The 27,098-nt window shown below is 30.7% G+C and overlaps 4 protein-coding genes across 10 annotated transcripts; all 4 read left to right on the forward strand.

The window, feature by feature from the left end:
- The first annotated feature begins 8,671 nt into the window (after nucleotides 1-8,671).
- LOC149094913 (uncharacterized) lies at nucleotides 8,672-11,761 on the forward strand. Its single transcript, XM_015937734.3, has 6 exons — nucleotides 8,672-9,550; nucleotides 10,250-10,309; nucleotides 10,377-10,474; nucleotides 10,556-10,835; nucleotides 10,914-11,119; nucleotides 11,270-11,761. Exons 1-6 carry the CDS (start codon nucleotides 9,463-9,465, stop codon nucleotides 11,660-11,662), a joined length of 1,125 nt encoding a protein of 374 aa, XP_015793220.1. The 5' UTR covers nucleotides 8,672-9,462; the 3' UTR covers nucleotides 11,663-11,761.
- Nucleotides 11,762-11,891: 130 nt separating this feature from the next.
- LOC149094914 (uncharacterized) lies at nucleotides 11,892-15,449 on the forward strand. Of its 2 annotated transcripts, XM_089266372.1 has the most exons (7): nucleotides 11,892-12,448; nucleotides 13,107-13,166; nucleotides 13,247-13,338; nucleotides 13,413-13,692; nucleotides 13,759-13,979; nucleotides 14,121-14,519; nucleotides 14,605-15,449. In XM_089266372.1, exons 1-6 carry the CDS (start codon nucleotides 12,361-12,363, stop codon nucleotides 14,514-14,516), a joined length of 1,137 nt encoding a protein of 378 aa, XP_089122498.1. In that variant the 5' UTR covers nucleotides 11,892-12,360; the 3' UTR covers nucleotides 14,517-14,519; nucleotides 14,605-15,449. The 2 variants fall into 2 exon arrangements, with proteins under 2 accessions (XP_089122498.1, XP_089122497.1); XM_089266371.1 differs by lacking the exon at nucleotides 14,605-15,449 and having other exon boundaries at nucleotides 14,121-14,574.
- Nucleotides 15,450-15,753: 304 nt separating this feature from the next.
- On the forward strand, nucleotides 15,754-18,980 carry LOC149094915 (uncharacterized). Its single transcript, XM_089266376.1, has 7 exons — nucleotides 15,754-15,936; nucleotides 16,459-16,518; nucleotides 16,593-16,684; nucleotides 16,765-16,809; nucleotides 17,767-18,001; nucleotides 18,058-18,267; nucleotides 18,429-18,980. The coding sequence occupies exons 1-6, from the start codon at nucleotides 15,849-15,851 to the stop codon at nucleotides 18,207-18,209; spliced, it is 672 nt and encodes a 223-aa protein (XP_089122502.1). The 5' UTR covers nucleotides 15,754-15,848; the 3' UTR covers nucleotides 18,210-18,267; nucleotides 18,429-18,980.
- A 682-nt stretch (nucleotides 18,981-19,662) lies between these two features.
- Nucleotides 19,663-27,022, forward strand: LOC107361998 (uncharacterized). 6 transcript variants are annotated; one of them, XM_089266368.1, is made up of 11 exons: nucleotides 22,085-22,339; nucleotides 22,889-22,948; nucleotides 23,022-23,113; nucleotides 23,193-23,472; nucleotides 23,529-23,740; nucleotides 23,882-24,286; nucleotides 24,402-24,507; nucleotides 24,608-24,820; nucleotides 25,506-25,565; nucleotides 25,634-25,741; nucleotides 25,819-25,851. In XM_089266368.1, exons 1-6 carry the CDS (start codon nucleotides 22,252-22,254, stop codon nucleotides 24,281-24,283), a joined length of 1,134 nt encoding a protein of 377 aa, XP_089122494.1. In that variant the 5' UTR covers nucleotides 22,085-22,251; the 3' UTR covers nucleotides 24,284-24,286; nucleotides 24,402-24,507; nucleotides 24,608-24,820; nucleotides 25,506-25,565; nucleotides 25,634-25,741; nucleotides 25,819-25,851. The 6 variants fall into 6 exon arrangements, with proteins under 6 accessions (XP_089122492.1, XP_089122493.1, XP_089122496.1 ...); XM_089266367.1 differs by lacking the exon at nucleotides 22,085-22,339 and adding an exon at nucleotides 19,771-19,972 and having other exon boundaries at nucleotides 24,402-24,820; XM_015928971.3 differs by having other exon boundaries at nucleotides 24,402-24,820.
- The last annotated feature ends 76 nt before the right edge of the window (nucleotides 27,023-27,098 follow it).

Consider the following 27,098-nt stretch of genomic DNA (forward strand, 5'->3'; position numbering starts at 1 on the left):
TTTGAGGCTCATATTTGGCAAGTAATTTTTTGTTTGTTTCGATTTCTTCCAACAACTTTTCTTTTTCTGACAAATAGGTTTTGATTTTATCGTTTAATACTTTCACTTCATTTTCAAGGGTGGCTTGCTGATTTGTGAGCACTGCATCCTTACTTGAATGATTTGCAGCCTGTTTATCAACAGTTGTTTGGTATTGTTTTATTTCTGCTTCAAGTTTCTCTACTATATTTTGAAGTTTCTCCTTTTGTTTATTCAACTTTAACAACTCTTCTGAGTTCTTAATCTCTTTATCTTGTAACATTTTCGCAATTTTCGAATATTTTTCTTGCTCTAAACGAATTTGTTTATTCAATTTATTGATCTCATTGTCCATCTTAACTTTAATGTTTAGATTATCTAATACTTCTTTCTCCTTTTCTTTCGCACTAATATTTGGATCTTCAACTGCATCTTTTTTTGTTGCTTTAATCTTATTGAAGTCGGATTCCTGTTTTTTTAAACTTTCCATTGTCATCTCCATTTGCTGAATTTTTCTTTGGGATTCTTCCTGTAACACTCGATAATCATTTCTCAACTTTGAAATTTCAGACATTTTAGCAACAACACTGTTCTCAAAGTTTTGCGACCTTTGTTTTTCATTAGCCAGAGCTTCTTGTAAATGAACAACTGCTGATTCTCGGTATCTTCCTTTATCATATGAGTTAATTTTTAATAAATGTTCGTTCATCCGCCGAGAAGATGCTTCTTTATATTTTTCAAAATCTTCTTTTTGCTGTTCAGCAATTTTTATTTCATGTTGCACTTTTCGCAATTCTGAATCTTTCATCCTTAAATTAGTAGTAAGATTACTTATTTCACTATCCTTTTCAGTAACTTCTGCTGATAATTGATTGATCCGGTCCCATAATCTAGAAAACGTAGCAACGCCCAACCTTTTAATATCGTCCATATGTTTTATTTTTTGATCAATAGTCATATCATCAACATTTGTTGCTAAGAGATTCTGAAGTGTTGTGAGTTTGTCCCGCTTGGCTCTTTTCATTTTGGTTGTAGCAAACGATCTTTTAATAGCATCATTAATCTTCCTAATAACAGCGTTTGTATCATCTCCTGCTTCTACAATAAAATCAGAACTTGCACTTCTATTGTTTGCACCTGTTAAAAGCTGCAGATTTGATGTTCTTGAGGAAGGTATGATATCTGATGGATAGAAAATTTCCTGTATTCCAACCACCCAATCACCGCTAATATCAATAGGTCTAGCCAACTTATTTGAAAATTTTGATAATGTATTACCTGGAAACAAATCCATTGAAGCGTTAGAAACAGCTTCAATAAAAAACTCATTAGGTTGATTCCACATTTTGAGTCCACGAATTGAATTTGTTTGGGTATCCTCTCCACTTCACAAAATATTCTTTAACTTTTGTAACAGGATTGATTCTTTTCTTTAATATTTTGTCGATCTTATATAATGTTGGTTCAACAGCAAGGACAATTTCGTTATGATAAAAAACTGAAGTAATATCTTCACCTGACCAGTCTTTCAGTCTATATATATATCCTTGTGGCGTCTTCTTAACTTTTCTTATAGTGAATATTTCCTCAGTATAGTTGCTAGTCGCACCTTTTTCAAAAATTCCCTTTGCACGACTTATTCTAACTTTATCACCAATAGAATATGGCCTGTACTTCAAATCAACTTTCGGATGGTTTTTTCTTATATTTAATAACACATTCATAATGTTTTCTTTATTAACTTCAGCAGGAGACATCTTGATAGTGCGGTGAAATGAATTATTGTAAGAGAAAACTATATCTTGTAGCACATCAATATACCTTTTTGTCCCTTTATGTGATAGGAATCGATAAATACGGTTCCTTAATGTACGATTGAACCTTTCGACTATAGCACACTTTATTACATCATCAGTTGAAGTAAAAAATTTAATATTATAATTTTTCATTAAGGTGATGAAGTTATGATTTTTGAATTCTTTTCCTTGGTCACTCTGAATTTTAGTTGGGATTCTTCCTTTGGCGAAAATACTTTTCATAGCATTGCAAACTTCCTGACTGGATTTCTTCCTGACAGGTATTACCCAAACAAATCGACTGAAACAGTCTATCACATTCAATAAATAACGAAAATCATTATTTTCACCCGCTATCCATGACATGTCCATCAAATCTATCTGCCATTGTTCATCTATTGTGTCTACTAAAATTGGTAATCTCGGGAATTTTTTTTTGTCTGTTTAAATAGTGAATAAATTTCTTGTTCTTTGACCCATTTTTGCACATCATTGAACTTAACATCAGGAATTTTTCTCTTAATCGAACGATACAATCTTTTGATACCACCTAAAGATCCAATGGCTTTTGGTGTATAGTATTCTTGTTTTAGAAGCGTCTTAAGTCTGTCCATGATAGTTTGTGAGCTTTCAGCTTATTTTTAGCTGCCAAGTTCTTAACTAAATTTCGACAAGGAAGATTGTTATCTTTGATGTATTCAATAACAGTGTTTGTTCCATTTGGAGCTTTTCCATTCCATGCAGTATTAGATAAATAATCAACTATAGATTCAATTTCACTTCCTTTTATTTTACCGTGACTTCCTTGAATTTTATTATCATTGGAAACAAGATTTTTCTGTGCTTTCAGCGCGAATAATAATTTATGTTTAGTATTAGTATTATTTTCAACATTTGAACTAGGTTCTGTCATTAAGGGGGGAGAAACTGTTGCCTGCAGATGGTTGTGGTCCATAAGAGTATCATCACTGTCAGCATCATGGATGTTGTCAGTTTTGATTTGTGTTGATTTCGATTCATTTTGTTCTTTTTTGATTCCTTTCCATATCTTATAACGATTCTCAATGTCCTTCTTTAGCTCACTTTCTTTGATCTTTTTCTTTTGCATTGAATGAATATCATTTTTCAATAAAATTTGATTTAACAATTTTATTTTGAGATTAGAAGGTAAATCTGAATTCAAAATAGGATCTAATTTATTTTTCTTTTTTAATGAACTAGCATGATGATTATGGTTATGATTCACATCATTCATATTATTGAAATGAATATCATTAAGCTGATCCTCTGGAACTAAAACCATTCTGGTGATTGTGTTCATTTCGACAACTTATTTGCAACTAGATTTGCCAAAATTGATATAGCAGGCACTAACAATCCTGGTAACAATCCACCCTTTTGAATTAATAATTTTTTCAATGTATTTGCAGGTAAATTGGTACTGATCCGTCTTATATCTTTTTTGTATTTTTTCAAATGTTTTCTGTGACGTGATGTTAAGTTTATGTGTCCAGATAAAGTTTTTTTTGCGATTTCTTGGATTACTTTTAGCACACTACATGGACATGAACATATAATCTTACGTCTCTCAGTTTTTCCATTTAATTTTGCTAATTGTTTTAAGGTAGGTAAAACTTTTATTGCTTTCTCAATCGACATTTTGAGTGATCTTAAACAATTACTTTCTTATATAATTGAAAATTTAATATTATTAGCACATTATTATTATAATTGATATGCATACATTGGTTTGTATTCTAACAACACATTAGTTAAAAGACGTATCTCATCCGGAGTATCAGGTTTCAGATCTATGAAAAGATATGAGTATGGTTCTTTTGTTGCATTTTCAAAAATGTCCCTGAACTTTACTATCTTATTTGGAAACATTTGTCTAGCCAACATTGCAGAAATTGACTTATCTCTAGGATTTTTGAAGAGCACTATGTAATGTGCGTTAAGCGATATATTACGGCTTTCTGCACCTTTGACAAACAAATTTTGAACGATAAGTATGACCGAAAGATTTTTATGGTGACTACCACGTGTGAAAAGCTGTGAAATTAACTTTGAGTTTGAGGATTCTGTCATCATATCGTCTATGATTACTAATTTAGGGGAATTTGTATCTATTTTCTCAAAAGCACTTTCAGGTAAACCTTTTATGAAGTTAACGTTTTGCATTGTGGAAAACAGCTGTTGGTACTCAGCATAGAAATAGTCGACTGTTAATGGTATTGGGTAAATAAATCTATTTAAATTTTTCAGAAGTGAAGCAAGCCAGAACGTCTTTCCACAACCGCTTGGACCAGCTAACAACATGGTAAAAGGATGCTTTAAGTAAATAGTGTACATCTTTTATCAATGCAGATGTATGTATATTCTGAACTTCTTATGTAATTTATTTTTTTAATTTGAGTTGATTTAGTTTCCAATTTTTTTTTTGCTTTGAAAGTTTATTTAGAATGACATTAAAATCCTCAAACTGCTTAAATATTCAAAGTTTACTTGCAATAGGTTAAACTCGATGATATTTATATACTTAGTTTGATTGATAGAGGTAAAATTGTTACATTGTGCAGCTGAGAAAATAAAACAAGTTTATTGAAAACCGGTTTGCTTCAATGTGGAACGAATCACCATAAATTCTTGCCTTTTTCAGGTTGGAAAATCAATTTAAATGCAAATTATATGTTTAACATGCAGCAGTTGGGGGCTCAGCTTGATTGATAGCAGTAAAATTGTTGAATAAATAATGAACAAATGAAACAACTTTTTCATCTAATTCCACATCATCTTAAGTGCATATAAAAAGAAATTTTGAGATGATTTTTTAACACTATCAAATGTAGTTTTAAAGTAGTAAGTTGAAACATAATTTATATTGTGCTACTTAAATTTTATTTGAAGTGCTTTAAACATCTTTATCAGCTTAAAACTAATCCTGTTAAAAAAAGTGAGTTTGATTTAGCAAAATATGTATATACCTAATATCCTTTTTCTTAATCTCCTCATTTGTGTTATTCATATATTTATTCAGCTCACATCAGATGATCACGACTAAGATGGAAAATTTCTACTTATTTGGTTTATTATTATTATGGGGTGAGCAGCTTTTTATTTATTCTAGAGGTGTTCGATATGAGTATTTACATTATATATTAGGTTTCCAACTAAGTTCGTTCGTTTTTTTGTAATATTAACTTTCATTAATAATTTTTTACTGTAAAATTTATCTTTTCAGTATTATTTTTGTACCGATGATAGAGAATTTATTGAGCTTTAATTCTGTATCATTTACATAGTTATCAGAATAGAAATAGATTATCAGTTAACAATTTAAATTGATCAAATTTTGACTAACTTTTTTGGGTTGATCGTCGAATATGATCAAAATAAATTTTGCGATTGCGATTCGAAAAAAATCAAATGCATCAGATAGCTAATAGTCTAGAGTACATATGTATGTAATTTCAAGTCTACATGTTAATCAATTAATTAATTAATCAATGTTCAATTAGCAAACCTTCATTTTTTTATTGTCAAATCTAATGTTAAAAATGCATTGAAAATTGGTGAAAAATTAGATTTTCAGTAAAAATTGGGTTTCTATGGATTTTCAATGTTAAATGAATTTTAGGTTTGAATTGATTTATTAATTAACTATTTTATCTACAGACTTGAAATTACATGAATATGTACTCTGAACTATAAGCTATCTGTTGCATTAAAATTTTGTAGAATCGCAATTAAAAAAATTATCTTAATCATTCTTTATGCTCAACCCAAAAAAATTTGTAAAAAGTTGATCAATTTAAATTGTTAAATTATAATTTACTTAAATTCTGATAAGTATGAAAGTTATATCAAATTAAAGCTCACAAAATCAACTATCATTGACGAAAAAATAATTCTCAAAAGATAAATTTTTCTCCGAAAAATTAACAACTGAACTTAGTGGTAAAAAAAGCGAACGAACTTAGTTGGAAACCTAATAGATGAATATCATATCGTTTGCTTTATATCTATTATTTGAATATTCATATATCGATCTTTATCGATAAAATAATACAGTAGAATATTGTACTTAAATGTCAAAACTTAGAGATAAGTTATGTCAGGTGTGATTGGATAAGCTTGTCTTTATGATTGAACAGACTAAGTAATAAGTTAGAAGTATCAAATCACCTCATAATTTTCAAAAAACATGAGTTGGATTCTAATATCAAGATTTCGATAATTTTCATAAAAGCTCATGTAAAGTGACCGCAAATGATTGGTAGAAAAATTTTTGCCAACATATTGTGAGTTTAGCATATCTAATCATTTGCAATGAAAAAATAATTTCTAAAGTGATAGGTTAAAGATGAGGCCCTCTTTGAATTTTTGTTGAAATAATTGATGATATTATTTTTTACCTTAATTTTTATCTAACCGTCAATTTTATTTTACCATTTTTTATGAGTTTAATGTTTCTATATTCACAACAAATATTTGAAAGCGAAAAAAAAAATTATTTAGTCCAGAATAAAAGATTGGTACGATTTGTTATTTTCCCGTAAAAAATGGTAAAATATATTTTTTTCAATTTCGATTTAAATCTGACCGCAAATATTTTTCGGACATTTTCCGATTTACATGTGATGTATATATGTAGGTCATCAATTCCGCATCAAAAAATAATTTCTAAAGTGATAGGTTAAAGATGAGGCCCTCTTTGAATTTTTGTTGAAATAATTGATGATATTATTTTTTACCTTAATTTTTATCTAGCCGTCAATATTATTTTACCATTTTGCATGAGTTTAATTTTTGTATATTCACAACAAATATTTGAAAGCGAAAAAAAAAATTATTTAGTCCAGATTAAAAGATTGGTACGATTTGTTATTTTCCCGTAAAAAATGGTAAAATATATTTTTTTTCGGTTTCAATTTTGAATCTGACCGCAAATATTTTTCGGACATTTTCCGATCCACATGTGATGTATATATGTAGGTCATCAATTCCGAATCAAAAAATAATTTCCATGTTTACCAATAAAAAGTATGCTGCTCTTTTTCTTGCTCTATTTTTTCTTTAGTTGACAAATTTTAAATTCATAAATTTATTTGCTAAGAGTGCTTGGAAATAAAATTTTTACACTCAATTTTCTTCTGTTTCAGGTGTATTTCAGGTGCACTCTGCTACTAGATGTAAAAATGCAGATGCTCCGCCTTCACCAGAAGCTACTCGATTACCTGCGGCTACAGTTTCGGATATGTTTGAGTCTGATGATGAAGGAAATCTGGTGATAGATTATGATTTTGATGGTATTGTTGATGGTACTGGTAGTGGTGATGGTGATGGTGGTGGTAATGGTGGTGGTGGTGGTGCTGATGGTGGTGAAGCTGGGCCAAGCAATATCAATACAAATGTTAATGTTGATGGTGGTGATAGTGAGGCTGGACCAAGTCAGGGCAGGACAAGATATGATACCTATGAATATAGTACTGAATCTGACTCTGGATCTGATGAAAATGAGCATGAACATGGAAATCAACATGAAAATTCAAACACGGAGCAAAGCATGCCAGGCTCACCTGCAACAGAACTACGAAAAAAGAAGAGAAAAAGACGAAAACAAAGAAAACAACTCGTTAATGTTTCTTCTTCAATGTTGCAATTTCCAATCACAACACCAGTTTACGCCATTGATGAAGATGGACAAGTTTTAAAAGGTGGGGAATGGGATAGATCCATCATCCCTCAAGACAGATTTTGTGAACCTGTAGAATTATCTTCTATGCAAGAACTTTCGATGGAAAAATTGTATGAATGGGCTGGAGGAGCTCATAGACACATTGATGTACAGGAACAAGCTTGTCTGAAAGAAATGATCGATCATCCAGTTGTCTTCAAATGTGAATATTGCGATGCCACATTCAAAAAATTGTATATTCTCAGAGAACACGTAATTGGTAGAAACAGAGGTAATTCGAAATTTTTATATTTAGACTGCCTAGCCCGAGCTAACATTGAAGGCATAAAAGATAGAGAAAAGGTAAAAAAAAATTCACGTCCCTTGTTATTTCCTTGGGGAAGAATATATCTCCGCGATAAATCACAAATTAAAACAAGAATCGATGAAGATGGTATAAAAGTAAAATACTTTTTGATAAAAAGAGAGATCGGCACACAATGGTTGGAATTGATGGTAGATGAACGGCATTTAAATCAATCAAAAGTTGGCCGTCCAAAAAAAAATCAACATTAATTTCATTTACATTTGTAATATTATTTCTACAAATATGTCAATTTTTACATTAACATTAAATAATTGTTGAATTAATTATATTGGTTTTACTTAGTGGTTTTATATTGCTACTGTGGTCAAATCCAATTTGCACCTAAAAACCGTTCGGGCAAACATAATAAAAAATGATTAAACATTAAAAACTGATTTCTTTGATCTCGCGTAAACATAGAAATCCTTAATCTCGCGAGTTCAATGATATCCTTGTTCTCGCGGGTTCACGGAGATCAACGATAACAATGATCTCGCGAGTTCGGCGCGCGCGCGCGTTTTTCCTGAATCACTTTTAACTCTCAACTCATTGCTTGTTTCTTTTTTTCAATCTAGTGTGTGTTAGAGTTGGTGTGTTTGTGTGAGTCAGTACAACATCAACTTTATGCTTATCCACAAATTTTTAGGTTTCTCAGCCAACACAAACACAAAAAAAAAATTAACTGGAATATGTCTGCACCAATTTTTACAAATCGCTGATTTGGTACTGAAACCGGAAGTCTTCCCTATTTCCGACTTCCTGTGCTTGAAGCGTATGTTTCCCTACTACTTTGAATGTTATCTGGTGTGATGAAGTCACTCAAAGAGCTGCTGATTATGTTAAAGATCATTGTGAAAGAAATGGACGATCAATCAAATTTTACTTCGATGGGAATTGTAATGAAATCAAATCAGATTGGCCTCAATTATCCACTAAACACGAAAAAATTAGTCGAGGCTTTGATTTCATGAACCATTGCTTTCGCAAAGACTTTAACTACCTCTCACATTTTTTGATTCCAATTAATTATTGAAAAGTACTTATTGAATATTATCTATTGTCTAACCTAAAGAAATGTCTTTGTGGTCGAATGATTAGAACTTTAGATCCTATGATAACTTTCATCGAAGTTTCAAAAATAATGATGATAGGTGAAAGATAAATGATTGTTGCTATTTCTAAATAAAATAAACATTTATTTTACTTTGGAGATAGATTAGTCTGAAAAGTCTGACTGAATTTGTTCAATTAAAAATGTTTATGGTTCAAGATATTGCAATAAAATTTTAAAGTGAAAATGATTAGACTAAAAATTGAATAAAGGCAACAATTTTCAGTGCACTAGTAATCAGGGTTAAGTTGACAAAATCGGAGATTTTTAAGAATCTGGAGTGAAGTTGAATCAATAAAATTAAAATCTCAATTTTTGTAATGTAGCATTCAACTTACTGCTGACATCTATGGAGACTACAGGGGAAAACAATATCTTATGATACATTCTGACCAATTCTCGTGCTTAACCACCAAATCTCTTACCATTTTACCGTCTCAAAGAAAACTGTAGTTTTAGCCATTTTATTATTAATATTTTAATATTAAAAATGTTGATCAACGAAATTCCCGATGATTGTTTGCTCGCCATCTTTGACTATCTGAACAACCTGGATGATTTAATAAACTGCTATAAAGGTAAGCACCAATCATGTTTTTTGTAACATAAAATTCATCTTTTTCCCTAGTAAGAAGTTTATGCTCACAAATTTTAAACCCAAATATCTTAGGAACCACGCATTTTACAGAAAAAGTGTAATACCAGATTTCATCCCTCAACTAGCTCTCTCGAATGGCCCCCCTCTCATCTCAATCCATTCCGGGTCTCTCAAATAGTTCCCTTGTCAGACTAAATCAAAAAAACATTTTGAGTTTACCAGGAGCAGATTTCACTGTATCCTATTCGGTTTGTGTGGATTCAAAAAGTTGTTTCAATTGTAAAGTTCAGTTCAATTAAATTCAATGTCTTCTTTCAAAAATTAAGATACATTTTCAATTTGACGAGAGTCAATTTTCGTGACAGACACCCAATCGGTGATGTTTGCAATTTTTCGAGTCAACCTGATCGACGATTTGACCAGAAAGGACCAGAGATAGTTTCACATCAGTTAACCAGCTTCAGGCTCTTAGTATTAAAAATAATTAATTTAAAAGTTTCATCTGAATAAACCTTTTTTTTGTCATCTTGTGATTATTGCATGAACCAACCATCTGGCTGTTTAGGCGCAGCATTTAAATAATTTACACAGAGATTAAGTCATGTTGTGTTGTTTTGAAAGTAACTGAAGAACGATTGAGACAATGTAAATTTATAAAAAGAGCTCAATTTTATTACAGTGTGCGTTAAATGGAGCTATTTAATTGCTAAGCGGACTAAAAAAGTTAAATATTTGCTCGGTAAGATTCAAGTTTTATCAATGTCTCGTGCTCATTGTGATATTAATCTTAGAAATTTATATTTCAGATAATCTTGACTATTCATCTTATGCTGTTTATTACATGTATCAAATATCACGTTCGATTGAATCAACCTGTCTGAGCAAATTATTCACAAATTTAACAGTAAGTTTATATCATTAATCAAATTTCTTTTTTGCATCTTTAATTAAATATTTGCTTTTCTTATCCACCTTATTAATTTAGATCGCTGGTTTGTCTCCTGAATTAAATACTAAAGTAGAAGATGTTATTGAATTTGTTAGAAGCCAAAAAACTTTGAAAGGGTTAATTAATGATTTTGATGTACCAATAGAAAAATATTGTGATAGACTTGAAATGTTATCTGTCGAATATTTCAATCCAAACAATTTACAAAATAGTTCCAGCATGAAGCAATTGGTCATTCGGAATTATAGTCTAGAGGCTTTGAAAAGAGATGTCCATTATTTGCCAAACCTTGAAAGACTAAAGATTCAAATTAAAGGTAATTATGAAAATATTTTGCCCAGAAATGTTCGCTTATGAAAATGTTTAGATGTTTAAAATGTTCGCTTATGTTTAGTTCCAGACAATCCCTACGATGGTCCCGTATTGGAAAAGCTCAAAATACTTGAGTATTATTATCAATACCCTAGAAATTTTTTTTATGGTTTCAAGTTGATGGATTCATGTCCAAATTTACAAAGTGCACATTTCCTCATGAATGATACTTGGGTTTTTGACGAAACATTGAAACACAAATGTTTACAAGATTTAGTTATACAATATGTAAGTATTATTCAGATTTGAAATGTAATGACTTTTTGAAATATACTTGTACATTTCAGATTAAAATCAATAAGGTTAGGTTACGTCTTCATGAAAAGGGTCATCTGTTCAAAATTTCTCCACATAAACTAATTGATTTTATATTTACAGTATGGATGGTATGACGAAAATGATAACTGGAATAATTTAAAAAGATTGCTTATGAAATATCCCAATCTCAAACATCTTGCGTTGAGGGACACTCGGAATATAATAGATGAAAATATCGAGGAATTGGTTCTTATTTTGCCCAATTTAGTGCTATTGGATGTTAGTGGGTGTAAGGGGGTCACTCAAAGAGCTGCTGATTATGTTAAAGATTATTGTAAAAGAAATGGACGATTAATCAAATTTTACTTCAATGGGAATCGCGAGAAAATCCAATCAGATTGGCCGCAGTTATCCAGTGAATACGAAGTAAGTCGAGGCTTCGATTTCATGAAACATTGCTTTTTCAGAGACCATTTTTTCCTTTCTAATTTTTTGATTCCAATTGATTATTGAACAGTACTTATCTGTTGATCTTGTTGATTGTTGATATTACATTGTATATTTTTTTATTTTTTACCTCGAAAGCCAATTCAAAAAGTTTTATTATCTTTATTATTCATTTACTTTATTCCGCGATCTTTTTTTCTAGTGAATATTATCTATTGGCTAACCTAAAGAAATTTCTTTGTGGTCAAAGGATTTTAACTTTAGATTCGTAGATAACTTTCATCGACGTTTCAAAAATAATGATGATTGTAGCTATTTCTAAATAAACGCTTGAACATTTATTTAACTTCTTTGGAGATAGATTGGTCTGAAAAGTCTGACTGAATTTGTTTGATTAAAAATGTTTATGATTCAAGATATTGCAATGAAATTTTAAGGTGAAACATGATTAGACTAAAAAGTGAACATAGGCAACAATTTCAATACACTAGTATCCAGGTTAAGTTGACAAAACTGGAGATTTTTAAAAATCTGAACTGAAATTGAATCCATTAGATTAGAATCTCAATTTTTGAAATGCAATTAAGAATGTACATCAATCTACTGCTGACATCTATGGGAACTACAGGCAAAAGCAATTTCTAATGATACATTCTGGTCAAACCTAGTGATTCACCGTTGAATCTTTTGCTATTTCTGCTACAATCACTAGACTCAAGGAAAACTAGGTTTAAACATTTTATTATTAATGTTTCAATATCAAAATGTTGATCAACGAAATTCCCGATGATTGTTTGCTCGCCATCTTTGATTATATGAACAACTTGGATGATTTAATAAACTGCTATAAAGGTAAGTACCAATCATGTTTCTGTGTCATAAAATTCATCCATTTCCCTAGAAAGAAGTTTCATGATCAGACCAAATCGAAAAAACATTTTGAGTTTATAAGGAGCAGATTTAATTGTATCATAACCGGTTTGTGAGAAACCATCAAAAGTTGTTTCAATTGTTAAGTGAAGTTAAAAAAAAGAGTTATACTCTCTGAGTTGAATTAAATTCAATGTTTTCTTTAAAAAAAATACATTTTCAATTTAACGAGAGCCAATTTTTCGTGACAGAAACCCATTCAGTGATTATTGCCATTTTTGGTCAATCCTGAGGGACGATTTGCTGAATTGACCAGACAAATTATGAGTCAACAAGCTTCGGCTGTTGAGGTTTCAAAGTAATAATTCATAATAAAGTTTCATCTTGTGATTATTGCCTGACTAAACCATCTGACTGATTAGGCGCAGTATTTGAATATTTTACAGATGTTAAGTCTAGTGTTGTATTGTTCCGAACCGAGAACAATATCGTTGTATTATTTTTGTTCTCAAAAATTTGCAACAAAAAGAAGAAACAAGAACAGTACAAAATGTTGTTCCATTCTTAACTCATTCATCTAACATGAAAAGAGTTTGGTTTTGAAAGTATTATTACTTAATTTAGTAAAATTTTATTACAGTGTGCGTTAAATGGAGCTATTTAATTGCCAAGCGGACTAAAAGAACTAAATATTTGATATGTAAGACTCAAGTTATACATTTATTAATGTTTCATGCTCATTGTCATCAATATCTCAATCACAGAAATTTATATTTTCAGGGGATCCTGGTTATTTATCTGATGCTGTTCATTTCAAAGACCAATGTTTGATTGAATCAACATGTCTGAATGAATTATTTACAAATTTAATAGTAGGTTGATATTATTGATCTGCTTTGTATTTTTAATCAAATCTTCAATTTTCTTATTTATTTTATTAACGCAGGTTGTTCAATTACCTGTTAGCTTATATGAAAAAGTAGAAGATGCTATTGAATTTGTTAAAAACCAAAAATCTTTGAAAGGATTAATCAATAATATGGATGTACCGTTAGAAAAATATTGTGATAAACTCGAAATGCTATCTGTCAATCATTTCAATCTAGACAATTTACAAGATGGTTCCAGCTTAAAACAATTGGATGTTTCAAATTATAGTCTGAAGACTTTGGAAAGAGATGCACATTATTTGCCAAACCTTGAAAAACTAACGATTCAAATTACTGGTAATTATGAAATATTTTAAGTAATATTTTGGTCAGAGATGTTCATTCATGAAATCTATCCTTCAGGTGTAGACAATCCCTACGATGGTCCCGTATTGGAAAAGCTCAAAATACTTGAGTTTTATCACTATTACGATTGCTTCCCTGCAGAACAATTTTTCTATGGTTTCCAGTTGATGGATTTATGTCCAAATTTACAAAGTGCACATATATGCATCGATATCACTTATTGGTTTTTTGATGCAACATTGAAACACAAATGTTTGCAAGACTTAGTTATACAATTTGTAAGTATATTACAGTAAGAAAAATACAAATTTATTCAGATACATTTCAGAATAAAATCAACAAGATTAGTGCACGTCAACATAGAAAGGGTCATCTGGGTAAAAGCTTTCCGTGTAAACTAATTGATTTTTTATTTATAGCATGGATATGCTGAACCTAATGATACCTGGAATAAATGGAAAAGATTGCTTATGAAATATCCGAATCTCAAACATCTTGCGTTAAGGAGTGTTTTGGATATAACAGATGAACACATCGATGAATTGGTTCACATTTTACCCAATTTAGTGTTATTAGATGTTATCGGGCTTGATGGAGTCACTCAAAGAGCTGCTGATTATGTTCAAGATTATTGTAAAAGAAATGGACGATTAATCAAATTTTACTACAATGGGAATGAACATGAGATCAAATCAGATTGGCCTCAATTATCCACTAAACACGAAAAAATTAGTCGAGGCTTTGATTTCATGAAACATTGCTTTCGCAAAGACTTTGGGTCCCTTTCAGATTTTTTGATTCCAATTGATTATTGAAAAGTATTTATTAATATATTTTTTACCTCGGAAGCCCATTCGAAAAGTTTCAACTTAATCTTTATTATTCATTCACTTGTTTTTCTAGTGAATATTATCTATTGGCTAACCTAAAGAAATGAGCAGATGCTGAACCTTCAGAGACAACAAACATGGGATAATCAGTGTGTTTTGGAACTATCACCTCACAACTTGGATCCATTCGATCAATTGATAATTTACGAGGAAAGTCACAGTGATATGAATCCAGGGGGAAATCAGTTTTGCTTGGATCAATTGCTTTCTGATCATTAAGAGGGTCAAGGTAGATTAATTTATCTTCAGTTGTACCAACAAAATATAACGAGTGTCTAGGTCTACCACCAATTATACCTAAACATGACTTTAGACGAAAAAGGGATTTGATACAAGAGCCATAAATAGGGTTCAAGACTTCAGTTCCTAGTCGCACAGGTACAATAATAATAACACTCTTCCATTTATCTCGACTGGGCTCACTGAGTAAGCTTGTCGGACGCTGAGAACGAGAAGGAAACTGATGATGATGGGAATTACTGGAGAATGAGGAAGATGAGTTGTTTACATAATCCATAGATGGATGGTTTCCTAAGTTGGGACTATTTGTGACACTGTTTCCTGCATCAGTCAAATTTATAGTGGACATGGCTTTACCATAGAAAATTGGTTTAGTTGAGTGACGACGAGATGTTGTGGTTGGACCTCGCTCAACGTCGTTATGCTTCATCGACCATATTCACGTGTAATACTATCAGCTAGAGCCTGGATACTTTGTGTGTGAGCGTGCAAAAACAGTTAATCTGATAAAAAATTGCTAAAAAAGCGTTTTGATGAATAGAAAGATTAAAGGTAAAAATAGTTTTATAATGATTGATATTTTTATGCTGTTTCTAAATAAAATAAACATTTATTTGACTTCTTTGGAGATAGATTAAAAAGGTTTATTTGGAACAATAAAATTTCAAAATAAACATGAGTAGACTAAAAATTGAATAGAAACAACAATTTTCATTACACTAGTAATCAGGGTTAAGTTGACGAAACCGGAGATTTTTAAGAATCTGAAGTGAAATTGAATTAGTGTTTCCCCGATACTTTTTTTCAATATCGGGAAACACTAAATTGAATCCTTAAAATTAGAAGCTCAAATAAGAAATTATCTCAATCTACTGCTGACATCTATGGGAACTATTAATACTAATACATGGAAAAAATACAATGAAAGATTTAATCTTTTACCATTTTGGATACAATCACAGAGATTGAATCTCCAGACTCGTGGCAAAACTGTAGGTTTGAGCATTTTATTATAAAATGTTGATCAACGAAATTCCCGATGATTGTTTGCTCGCCATTTTCGAGTATCTGAACAGCCTGGAGGATTTAATAAACTGTTATAAAGGTTAGTGCCAACTATGTTTTTTTGTAACATAAAATTTCATCTATTTCCCTAGTAAGGCGTTTTATGTTCAGAGTTATATTCTTTGAGTTAAATTCAACGTTTTCTTTAAAAAATAAATATACATTTTCAATTTGACGAGAGTAAATTTTTTGTACCAGACACCCTGTTGCTGAATTGACCAGAGATAGATTCGCATGAGTCAACAAGCTTCGGCTGTTGAGGTTTCAAAATAATAATTCATTATAAAAGTTTCAGCGTGTGATTATTGCATGACTAAACCATCTGACTGATTAGGCGCAGTATTTGAATATTTTACAGATCTAGTGTCTATTTTAAGTCTAGTGTTATATTGTTACGAACCGAAAACAATATTGTTGTATTATTTTTGTTCTCAAAAACTGAGACAAATAGAAGAAACAAGAACAGTACAAAATGTTGTTCCATTCTTAACTCATTCATCTAACATGAAAAGAGTTTGGTTTTGAAAGTATTATTACTTAATTTAGTAAAATTTTATTACAGTGTGTATTAAATGGAGTTATTTAATTACCAAGCGGGCTAAAAAAGTTAAATATTTAACATGTAAGATTCAAGTTTTATTAATGCTTCATGCTCATTGTGATCGATCTCTTAATCACAGAAATTTATAATTTCAGATGATCCTGGCTCTTTATCTGATGCTGTTTATTATAAAGACCAATGTTTGATTGATTCAACCTGTCTGAGTAAATTATTTACAAATTTAAAAGTAGGTTGATATTATTAATCCAATTCCCTTTTGCATTTTTAATCAAAAATTCAATTTTCTTATTTATTTTATTAACACAGGTTGTTGAATTATCTTCTAGATTACATCACAAAGAAGAAGATGCTATTGAATTTAGATACTGAAGCTAGTGAACTTAGGGTTTAGTACTGCTCGACCAATACTTTAAGCTTTTAAGACAAAGGATAAGCAAATATCCTCTAGAAATACAAATTTATTGAGGCTTTAAACCAAATGATCAGCAAGATTCAAATATTCACTTGATTATTGACATACTGAGTGTAATAATTTGTTTGGATGTTTAATTATATCATCATTTTCACTTATCATAGTGATATTACAATCACTTTGAACTTACTTTCGATACATTCTAGAGTTAACCTTATTATCTAATAAGTAAAACATATCACAATAAATCAAATTTTTACTATTAAATTCATTGAGAACGAAATCCATGTTTTGAATATTTGAAATAAAACATCAAACTGAGCAAACCTAACTACTCTGACTTGAGAATTTGTTAAACTTCTTAAAATCATAGAATGAATTTTCCCCTCAAGCTCTGAGTTTGAACGTTATGGATTAAAGGATTGGTCGAGCAGGAATAGACCGAACTTAGTGAGTGAGTGAGCCGGTTATAGCCTGGCTTTAGTTTTAGCCAATTTTTTCCCCACTAAGCCAGCTTTAGTGAGTCAACTAAAAGCTCGCTAAAATGACTGAAATTTGAATTTCGAACTCAAGTTCGAGTGTTTTCAATAGTTGGTTTGACACTAACCAAAAAAGGTCACAGCTCACTCCTAAAAAATTGAAGAAAATTCTTTGCAATCATGACAATTCTGAATTTGTTTGGTATGATTGGTTAAACTATGATTGGTAATATCAATTTATAGTAATAAAATTTTGTCATAAAGTAAAAACAATACACCTTTTTGCCTTTAGTCAGTCAGCTAGCCAAACATAAATTTCCAACTAAGACTAAGCCAATTAGTCGACTATTAGCTTAGTGAGTGAAAAATATCATCAAGTTAGTGAGCCGAGAGACTTTCGGCTCACTTCGGTATCTAATTGAATTTGTTAAAAAACAGAAATCTTTGAGAGGATTAATCAATCCTTTTGATGAACCATTTGAAAAATATTGTGATAAACTCGAAATGCTTTCTGTCAATCATTTCAATCCAAACAATTTACAAGATGGTTCCAGCTTAAAACAATTGGATGTTTCAAATTATAGTCTAAAGGCTTTGACAAGAGATGCCCATTATTTGCCAAACATTGAAAGACTAACGATTCAAATTAGAAGTAATTATGAAAAAATTTTGGTCAGAAATGTTCATTTATGAAAATCTATCGTTCAGGTCCAGACATTCCCTACGATGGTCCACTATTGGAAAAGCTCCAAATACTTGAATTTTATTACCTTTGCTGCCCTGCAACCATTTTTCGTGGTTTCCATTTCATAGATTTATGTCCAAATTTACAAAGTGCACATATTTCCATGGATACCTAATTGGTTTTTTGATGAAACATTGAAACACAAATGTTTGCAAGATTTAGTTATAAAATGTGTAAGTATTGTTCAGATTTGAAAATTAATTGTTCATTTGAATTTTACAATTTTATTGAGATACATTTCAGATCAAATTCAACAAGGTTAGGTTCAGTCAACATAGAGAGGGTCATCTGCTCAAAATATTTCCGTATAAACTAATTGATTTTATATTTATAGGATGGATATGATGAAGCTAATGATACCTGGAATAAATGTAAAAGATTGCTTATGAAATATCCGAATCTCAAACATCTTGCGTTGTGGGGTTTTGAAAGTATAACAGATGAAAATATCGAGGAATTGGTTCACATTTTACCCAATTTAGTGTTATTGAATGTTATCGGGTGTGATGAAGTCACTCAAGAAGCTGCTGATTATGTTAAAGATTATTGTAGAAGATATGGACGATCAATCAAATTTTACTTCGATGGAAATTGTAATGAAATTAAATCAGATTGGGTTCAATTATCCACTAAACACGAAAAAATTAGTCGAGGCTTTGATTTCATGAAACATTGCTTTCGCAAAGACTTTAACTACCTCTCACATTTTTTGATTCCAATTGATTATTGAAAAGTACGTTTTAAAAAGTAATGTTTTTTTGGTTAAATGATTAGAACTTTAGATCCGTAGTTAACTTTCATCGAGGTTTCAAAAATAATGATGATAGGTAAAAGATAAATGGTTGTAGCTATATCTAAATAAAATACATTTATTTGATTGTTTGAAGATAGATTGGTCTAAAAAAGATTGGTTTACGGTGAATTTGATTAAAAATGTTTATGGTTCAAGATATTGCAATAAAATTTTACAGTTCACATGATTCGACTAAAAGGAGGATGTCAAAAATGGCCTATTGTCAGAATTTTTTCAAATAAATTTTTCCACTGAAACAGAATTTTATGCTGACCACAAAAATTGTTGTTGTTAGTTGTTTACATAATCCATAGATGGATGGTTTCCTAAGTTAGGACTATTTGTGACACTGTTTCCTGCATCAGTCAAATTTATAGTGGACATGGCTTTACCATAGAAAATTGGTTTAGTTGAGTGACGACGAGATGTTGTGGTTGGACCTCGCTCAACGTCGTTATGCTTCATCGACCATATTCACGTGTAATACTATCAGCTAGAGCCTGGATACTTTGTGTGTGAGCGTGCAAAAACAGTTAATCTGATAAAAAATTGCTAAAAAAGCGTTTTGATGAATAGAAAGATTAAAGGTAAAAATAGTTTTATAATGATTGATATTTTTATGCAGTTTCTAAATAAAATAAACATTTATTTGACTTCTTTGGAGATAGATTAAAAATGTTTATGATTCAATAAAATTTCAAATAATACATGATTAGACTAAAAATTGAATAGAGGCAACAATTTTCATTACACTAGTGATCAGGGTTAAGTTGACTAAACCGGAGATTTTTAAAAATCTGAACTGAAATTGAATTCATAAAATTAGAAGCTCAAATAAGAAATTATCTCAATCTACTGCTGACATCTATGGGAACTACAAGGAAAAACAATTTTAAATGAATGATTATATCTTTTATCATTTTGGATACAATCACAGTGATTGAATCACCAGACTCGAGGGAAAACTATAGGTTTGAGCATTTTATAGTATTATAAAATGTTGATCAACGAAATTCCCGATGATTGTTTGCTCGCCATTTTTGATTATCTGAACAACCTAGAGGATTTAATAAACTGTTATAAAGGTAAGTACCAATCATGCTTCTTGTGTCAATTCATCTATTTCCCTAGTAAGGCGTTTTATGCTCAGAGCTATATTCTTTGAGTTAAATTCAATTCAATGTTTTCTTTAAAAAATAAAGATACATTTTCAATTTGACGAGAGTCAATTTTTCGTGACAGACTGAATGTTGCTGAATTGACCAGAGATGGATTCGCATGAGTCAACTATTAACTTTATTACTAATAGCTTCGGCCGTTGCGGTTACAAAATAATAATTCATTATAAAAGTTTCATCTTGTGATTATTGCATGACTAAACCATCTGACTGATAGGGCGCACTATTTGAATATTCTTACAGATGTTAAGTCTAGTGTTGTATTCTTCCGAACCGAAAATAATATTGTTGTATTATTTTTGTCTCGGAGATTCGTAACAAATAGAAGTAACTAGAACAGTACAAAATTTTGTTCCATTCTTAATTCATTCATCTAACATGAAACAAGTTTGGTTTTGAAAGTATTATTACTTAATTTAGTAAAATTTCATTACAGTGTGTATTAAATGGAGTTATTTAATTACCAAGCGGGCTAAAAAAGTTAAATATTTAACATGTAAGATTCAAGTTTTATTAATGTTTCATGCTCATTGTCATCCATTTTTAATCACAGAAATTTATATTTTCAGTTCCGTTTTTTGGAGAGGGTTATCCACCTGGTGTTGTTCATTATCAAAAAATAAGTACGATTGATTCAACCTGTCTGAGTAAATTATTTACCAATTTAATAGTAGGTTGATATTATTAATCTTTTTTGCATTTTTAATCAAAAATTCAATTTTCTTATTTATTTTATTAACACAGGCTGTTGAATTGTCTTCCAAGTTTCATAACAAAGCCGAAGATGCTATTGAATTTGTTAAAAACCAAAAATCTTTGAAAGGATTAATCAATCATTTTGTTGTACCAATAGAAAAATATTGTGATGAACTCGAAATGCTATCTGTCAATCATTTCAATCCAGACAATTTACAAAATGGTTCCTGCATGAAACAATTGAATGTTTCGAATTATAGTCTAAAAGCTTTGGAAAGAGATGCACATTATTTGCCAAACCTTGAAAAACTAACGATTCAAATTACAAGTAATTATGAAATATTTTTATCTAATATTTTGGTCAGAAATTTTCATTTATGAAAATCTATCGTTCAGTTCTAGACAATCGCTACGATGGTCCAGTATTGGAAAAGCTCAAAATACTTGAGATTTATCACTATTACGATGAACAACCTGCAGAACAATTGTTTTATGGTTTCCAGTTGATGGATTCATGTCCAAATTTGCAAAGTGCACATATTACCATGCGTACTGATGATTGGTTTTTTGATGAAACATTGAAACACAAATGTTTGCAAGATTTAGTTATAGATTTTGTAAGTATTGTTCACATTTGAAATTTAGAAATTTATTCAGATACATTTCAGATTAAAATCAACAAGTTTAGGTTAGGCCAACATGAAAAGGGTCATCTATTCAAAATTTTTCATATAAACTATTTGATTTTATATTTGCAGTGTGGATACCATAATACCTGGAATAGGTTAAAAAGATTACTTATGAAGTATCCGAATCTCAAACATCTTGCATTGTGGAATTTTTGGGATATAAAAGATGAACATATCGAGCAATTGGTTCACATTTTACCCAATTTAGTGCTATGGGATGTTAGGGAGTGTCAGGAAGTCACTCAAAGAGCTGCTGATTATGTTCAAGACTATTGTAAAAGATATGGACGATCAATCAAATTTTACTTCAAAGGGAATCGTGATGAACTCAAATCAGATTGGCCGCATTTATCCAGTGAATACACACTATTTAGTCGAGACTTTGATTTCATGAAACATTGCTTCCTCAAACCACATGTATTCCTTCCAAATTTTTTGATTCCGATTGATTATTGAAAACTACTTATTAAATTGTATATTTGTTATTTTGTACCTTGAAGCCCATTCGAAGAGCTTCAACTTAACCTCTATTATTCATCCATTTTATTTCGCGATCTATTTTTCTAGTCAATATTATCTATTGTCTAACCTAAAGAAATGTCTTTGTGGTCAAAGGATTAGAACTTCTTTACTCTTTGAACAGGGTTAAATAATAACAGTATCTCAATCTACTGCTGACATCTATGGGAACTACAGGGAAGTCTATATTCTGATCAAATCTAGTGATTCACCATTGAATATTATTTTAGCTTAAATCACTAGACTCAAGGAAAACTTTGGTTTTAAGCATTTCATGATAAAATGTTGATCAATGAAATTCCCGATGATTGTTTGCTCGCCATTTTTGACTATATAATTGACCTGGATGATTTAATAAACTGCTATAAGGGTAAGTACCAATCATGTTTCTATGTATCATAAAAATCGTCTATTTCCATTGTAAGAAGTGTCAGGCAAAATTGACCTTTGTTTAAATCAAAAATATGCCTCAATTACATTATCAAGTTTGAAAAGGATATGTTCGGTTGTACTCGAGTTACATGGACGCAATTTGTATTTCTTTCACTCCTTATGATACCCTAGTTTCTGTGCTCAGACTGAATCAAAAAACCAATTTGAGTTTATCAGGTGCAGATTTAACTGTATAGAAGCCGGTGTGTATGAAACCAGCAGAATTTGTTTCAATATTGTGAAAAGTTTCATCTAAATGCAACATCTTTTATTATCTTTTGATTATTACATGACTCAATCAGCTGACTATGCAGGCGCAGTATTTGAATGTTTTTATGTATATAAAGTCATGTTGTGTTGATTCTGAGAGTAATTGACTAACGATTGAGTAACAATACAACACTAGTTGAGTCATGTTGTGGGGGTTTCGAAAGTATTATAACTTAATATAACTGATGTGTTTGAAATAAGTAAAATTTGATTACAGTGTGCGTTAAATGGAGCCATTTAATTGCTAAGCGGACTAAAAAAGTTAAATATTTGATCGGTAAGATTCAAGTTTTATTAATGTTTCATGCTCATTGTCATCCATTTCTTAATCTTACAAATTTATATTTCAGGTCAGCGTGGTTATTCATCTGATGCTGTTTATTTTCAAAGACCATGTGTGCGTGATGTAACCTACCTGAGTAAATTATTTACAAATTTACAAGTAGGTTGATATTATTAATCAAATTTCTTTTTGCATTTTTCTCTGAATATTAATTTGTTTATTTATCTTGTTAACTTAGATTGCCGAATTGTCTCCTGGATTACATCTCAAAGTAGAAGACGCAATTGAATTTGTTAGCAAACAAGAATCATTGAAAGGATTAATTAGTAGATATCGCAAACCAATAGAAAAATATTGTGATCAACTCGAAATGCTTTCTGTCAATCATTTCAATCCAAACAATTTACAAAATAGTTCAAACATAAAGCAATTGGACATTTGGAATTATAGTCTAGTGGATTTGAGAAGAGATGCACATTATTTGCCAAACCTTGAAAGACTAAAGGTTGAAATAGATGGTAATTATGAAAATATTTTGCCCAGAAATGTTGGCTCATGCAAATCTATCGTTTAGTTCCAGATAATCCCTACGATGGTCCAGTATTGGAAAAGCTCAAAATACTTGAGATGGCCTTTCGTCGTCCCTGTCATAACATTTTTTATGGTTTCCAGTTCATGGATTCATGTCCAAATTTACAAAGCGCACATATTTTGATGAGCGCTAATACTTCGTTTTTTGATGAAACATTGAAACACAAATGTTTACAAGATTTAGTTTTTCAATTCGTAAGTATTTTTCAGATTTGAAATGCAATTAATTCTTTGAATTATACAAATTTATTCAGATACATTCAGATTAAAATCAACATGGAAAGGGTCATCTGTTCAAAATTTTCCTTATAAACTAATTGATTTTTATATTTACAGTATGGACTTGATAACGCAGATGATACCTGGAATTATTTTAAAAGATTGTTCAAGAAATTTCCGAATCTCAAACATCTTGCGTTGAGGGGCCATTGTATTATAACAGATGAACATATCGAGCAGTTGGTTCACATTTTACCCAATTTAGTGCTATTGGATGCTGTTGAGTGTCAGGAAGTCACTCAAAGAGCTGCTGATTATGTTAAAGATTATTGTAAAAGATATGGACGATCAATCAAATTTTACTACAATGGAAATGAACACGAAATCAAATTAGATTGGCCGCAGTTATCCAATGAATACGAAGTAATTAGTCGAGGCTTTGATTTCATGAAACATTGCTTCCGCAAAGACTGGATATATGTGGACCTTTCATGTTTATTGGTTCCAATTGATTATTGAAAAGTATTTATTAATAATGTATTTGACATATTTGTTATTTTTACCTCGAAAGCCCATTCAAAGAGTTTCAACTTAATCTCTATTATTCATTCACTTTATTTCTCGATCTGTTTTCTAGTGCATATTATCTATTGGCTAACCTAAAGAGATGTCTTTGTGGTCAAGCATTACAACTTTAGATCCGTAGATAACTTTCATCGAGGTTGCAAAAATAATGACGATAGGTAAAAGATAAATTGGATAATATTGGATCCTTAAAATTAGAATCTCTATTTTTTGTATTGCAACAATTCAATCAACTGCTGACATCTATGTGGACTACAGAGGAAAACAATTTCAAATGATACATTCTGGTAATCAAACAAATCTAGTGATTGGCCATTAAATACCTTTGTATCAACAATCATTAGATGCAACGGAAAACTGTAGTTTTAAGCATTTTATTTAAAATGTCGTTCAATGAAATCCCCGACGATTGTTTGCTTGCCATTTTTGATTATATCGTTAACCTGGAGGAATTAATAAACTGCTTTAAAGGTAAGTACCAAACGTTTTTTTACCACAAAAATCGTCCTTTTCCATTGTAAGAAGTGTTACGCAAAATTGACCCTTGTTTATGCCTCATAATATGCCTCAATTACACTATCAAGTTTGGAAAGGATATGTTCGGTTGTTTTTGATTTACATGGACGCAATTTTTATTCCTCCGACTCCTTATGATACCTTAGTTTTTTGTCTAAATCAGAAATCATTTTGAATTTATCAGGAGCAGATTTAACAGTATCATAGTCGGTTTGTGTGAAACCATCAAAAGTTGTTTCAATGTGAAGTTCAGTTCAATTCAATTCAATGACTTATTGCAAAAATTAAGTTATTTTCAATCTGACGAGAGTCAATGTTTCGTGACAGACACCCAATCAGTGATGGTTGCAATCTTTTAAGTCAACCTAATCGAAGATTTGCTGAATTGACCAGAGATAGTATCGCATGAGGCAACTAGCTTCGGGCTCTGAGTGTTAGCAAAGTTTAATCTGAATAATAAACCTCTGTTATCTTTTGATTGTTACATGACCCAATCAGTTGACTGCTGACGCGCAGTATTTGAATATTTTTACAGATGTTTAAAAAAGTCTTTTAATAAGTCATGTTTCGCTGGTTGTGAGAGTAATTGACTAACGATTGAGCAAATCAATATTTATTAAATAAGTTTAATTTATTACAGTGTGCGTGAAATGGAGCAATTTGATTGCTGAGCGGACTAAAAAAGTTAAATATTTGATCGGTAAGATTCAAGTTTTACATATTTCTAGTTTTATTAATGTTTCATGCTCATTGTGATCTTAATCGCAGAAATTTATATTTCCAGGTAAGCGTGATTATTCATCTGATTATGTTTATTATCAAGGATCACGGCGAATTGATTCAACCTACCTTGGTACATTATTTACAAATTTGAAAGTAAGTTGATATTATTAATCCAATTTCTTTTTGCATTTTTATTGAATATTAATTTTTTATCCTTCTTATTAATTTAGATTGCTGAATTGTCTCCTAAATTAGATTACAAAGTAGAAGACGCTATTGCATTTGTCAGAAAACAAGAATCACTGAAAGGACTAATCAATCGTTTTGTTGTACCAATAGAAAAATATTGCGATAAACTCGAAATGCTATCTGTCGCTAATATCAATCCAAAAAATTTAAGAAATAGTTCCAGGATAAAGCAATTGGTCATTTGGAGTTATAGTCTAGCGGCTTTGGAAAGAGATGCACATTATTTGGCAAACCTTGAAAGACTAAAGATTCAAATTCATGGTAATTATGGAAATATTTTGGTCACAAATGTTCGCTTATGCAAATCTGTCGTTCAGTCCCAGATACTTATTACGATGGTCCAGTATTGGAAAAGCTCAAAATACTTGAGTTGTCCTGTCTTTCATTCTGTGATGCAGACTTTTTTCATGGTTTCCAGTTGATGGATTCATGTCCAAACTTACTAAGTGCACATATTTCCATGAACACGAATACTTGGTTTTTTGATGAAACTTTTAAACACGAATTTTTGCAAGATTTGGTTTTACAATTTGTAAGTATTTTTGAGATTTTTAGGTGTATACTAATTGATTTTATTATATATTTACAGTATGGACTTGATGACGAAAATGATAACTGGAATAATTTAAAAAGATTGTTTAAGAAATTTCCGAATCTCAAACATCTCGCGTTGAAGGGCCATTGTATTATAATAGATGAACATATCGAGCAGTTGGTTCACATTTTACCCAATTTAGTGCTATTGGATGTTAGCGAGTGTCAGGAAGTCACTCAAAGAGCTGCTGATTATGTTAAAGATTATTGTAAAAGATATGGACGGAAAATCAAATTTTACTTCGATGGAAATAAACATGAAATCGATTCAGATTGGCCGCAGTTATCTATTAAACACGAAGCAATTAGTCGAGGCTTGGATTTCATGAAACATTGCTTTCGCAAAAATTTTTTCGCTCTTTCACATTTTTTGATTCCAATTGATTATTGAAAAGTACTTATAAATATATTTGTTGTTCTTTACCTCGAAAGCTTATTCTAAGAGTTTCAACTTAATCTCTACTATTCATCCACTTTATGTAATCCATCCAATTAAGCGTTTGCAATTCAGCATTTTGACTGTAAAATTGAAAGTTTACTCGAACAGAGGAAATTATTCAAAGGAAAATACAAATTTTATTTGAAAACTCTCTTCAATTTCTCATACTTATTTCTAAATATAATTTTGATCAAAATCAAAAGTGCAAAACAAAACTACCGCCAGAAG

The sequence above is a fragment of the Tetranychus urticae genome, chromosome 1, assembly GCF_039701765.1.
Source record: "Tetranychus urticae isolate SD_2017Ah chromosome 1, NJAU_TeUrti_SD_1.0, whole genome shotgun sequence".
In the NCBI taxonomy this organism is placed as follows: Eukaryota; Metazoa; Arthropoda; class Arachnida; order Trombidiformes; family Tetranychidae; genus Tetranychus; species Tetranychus urticae.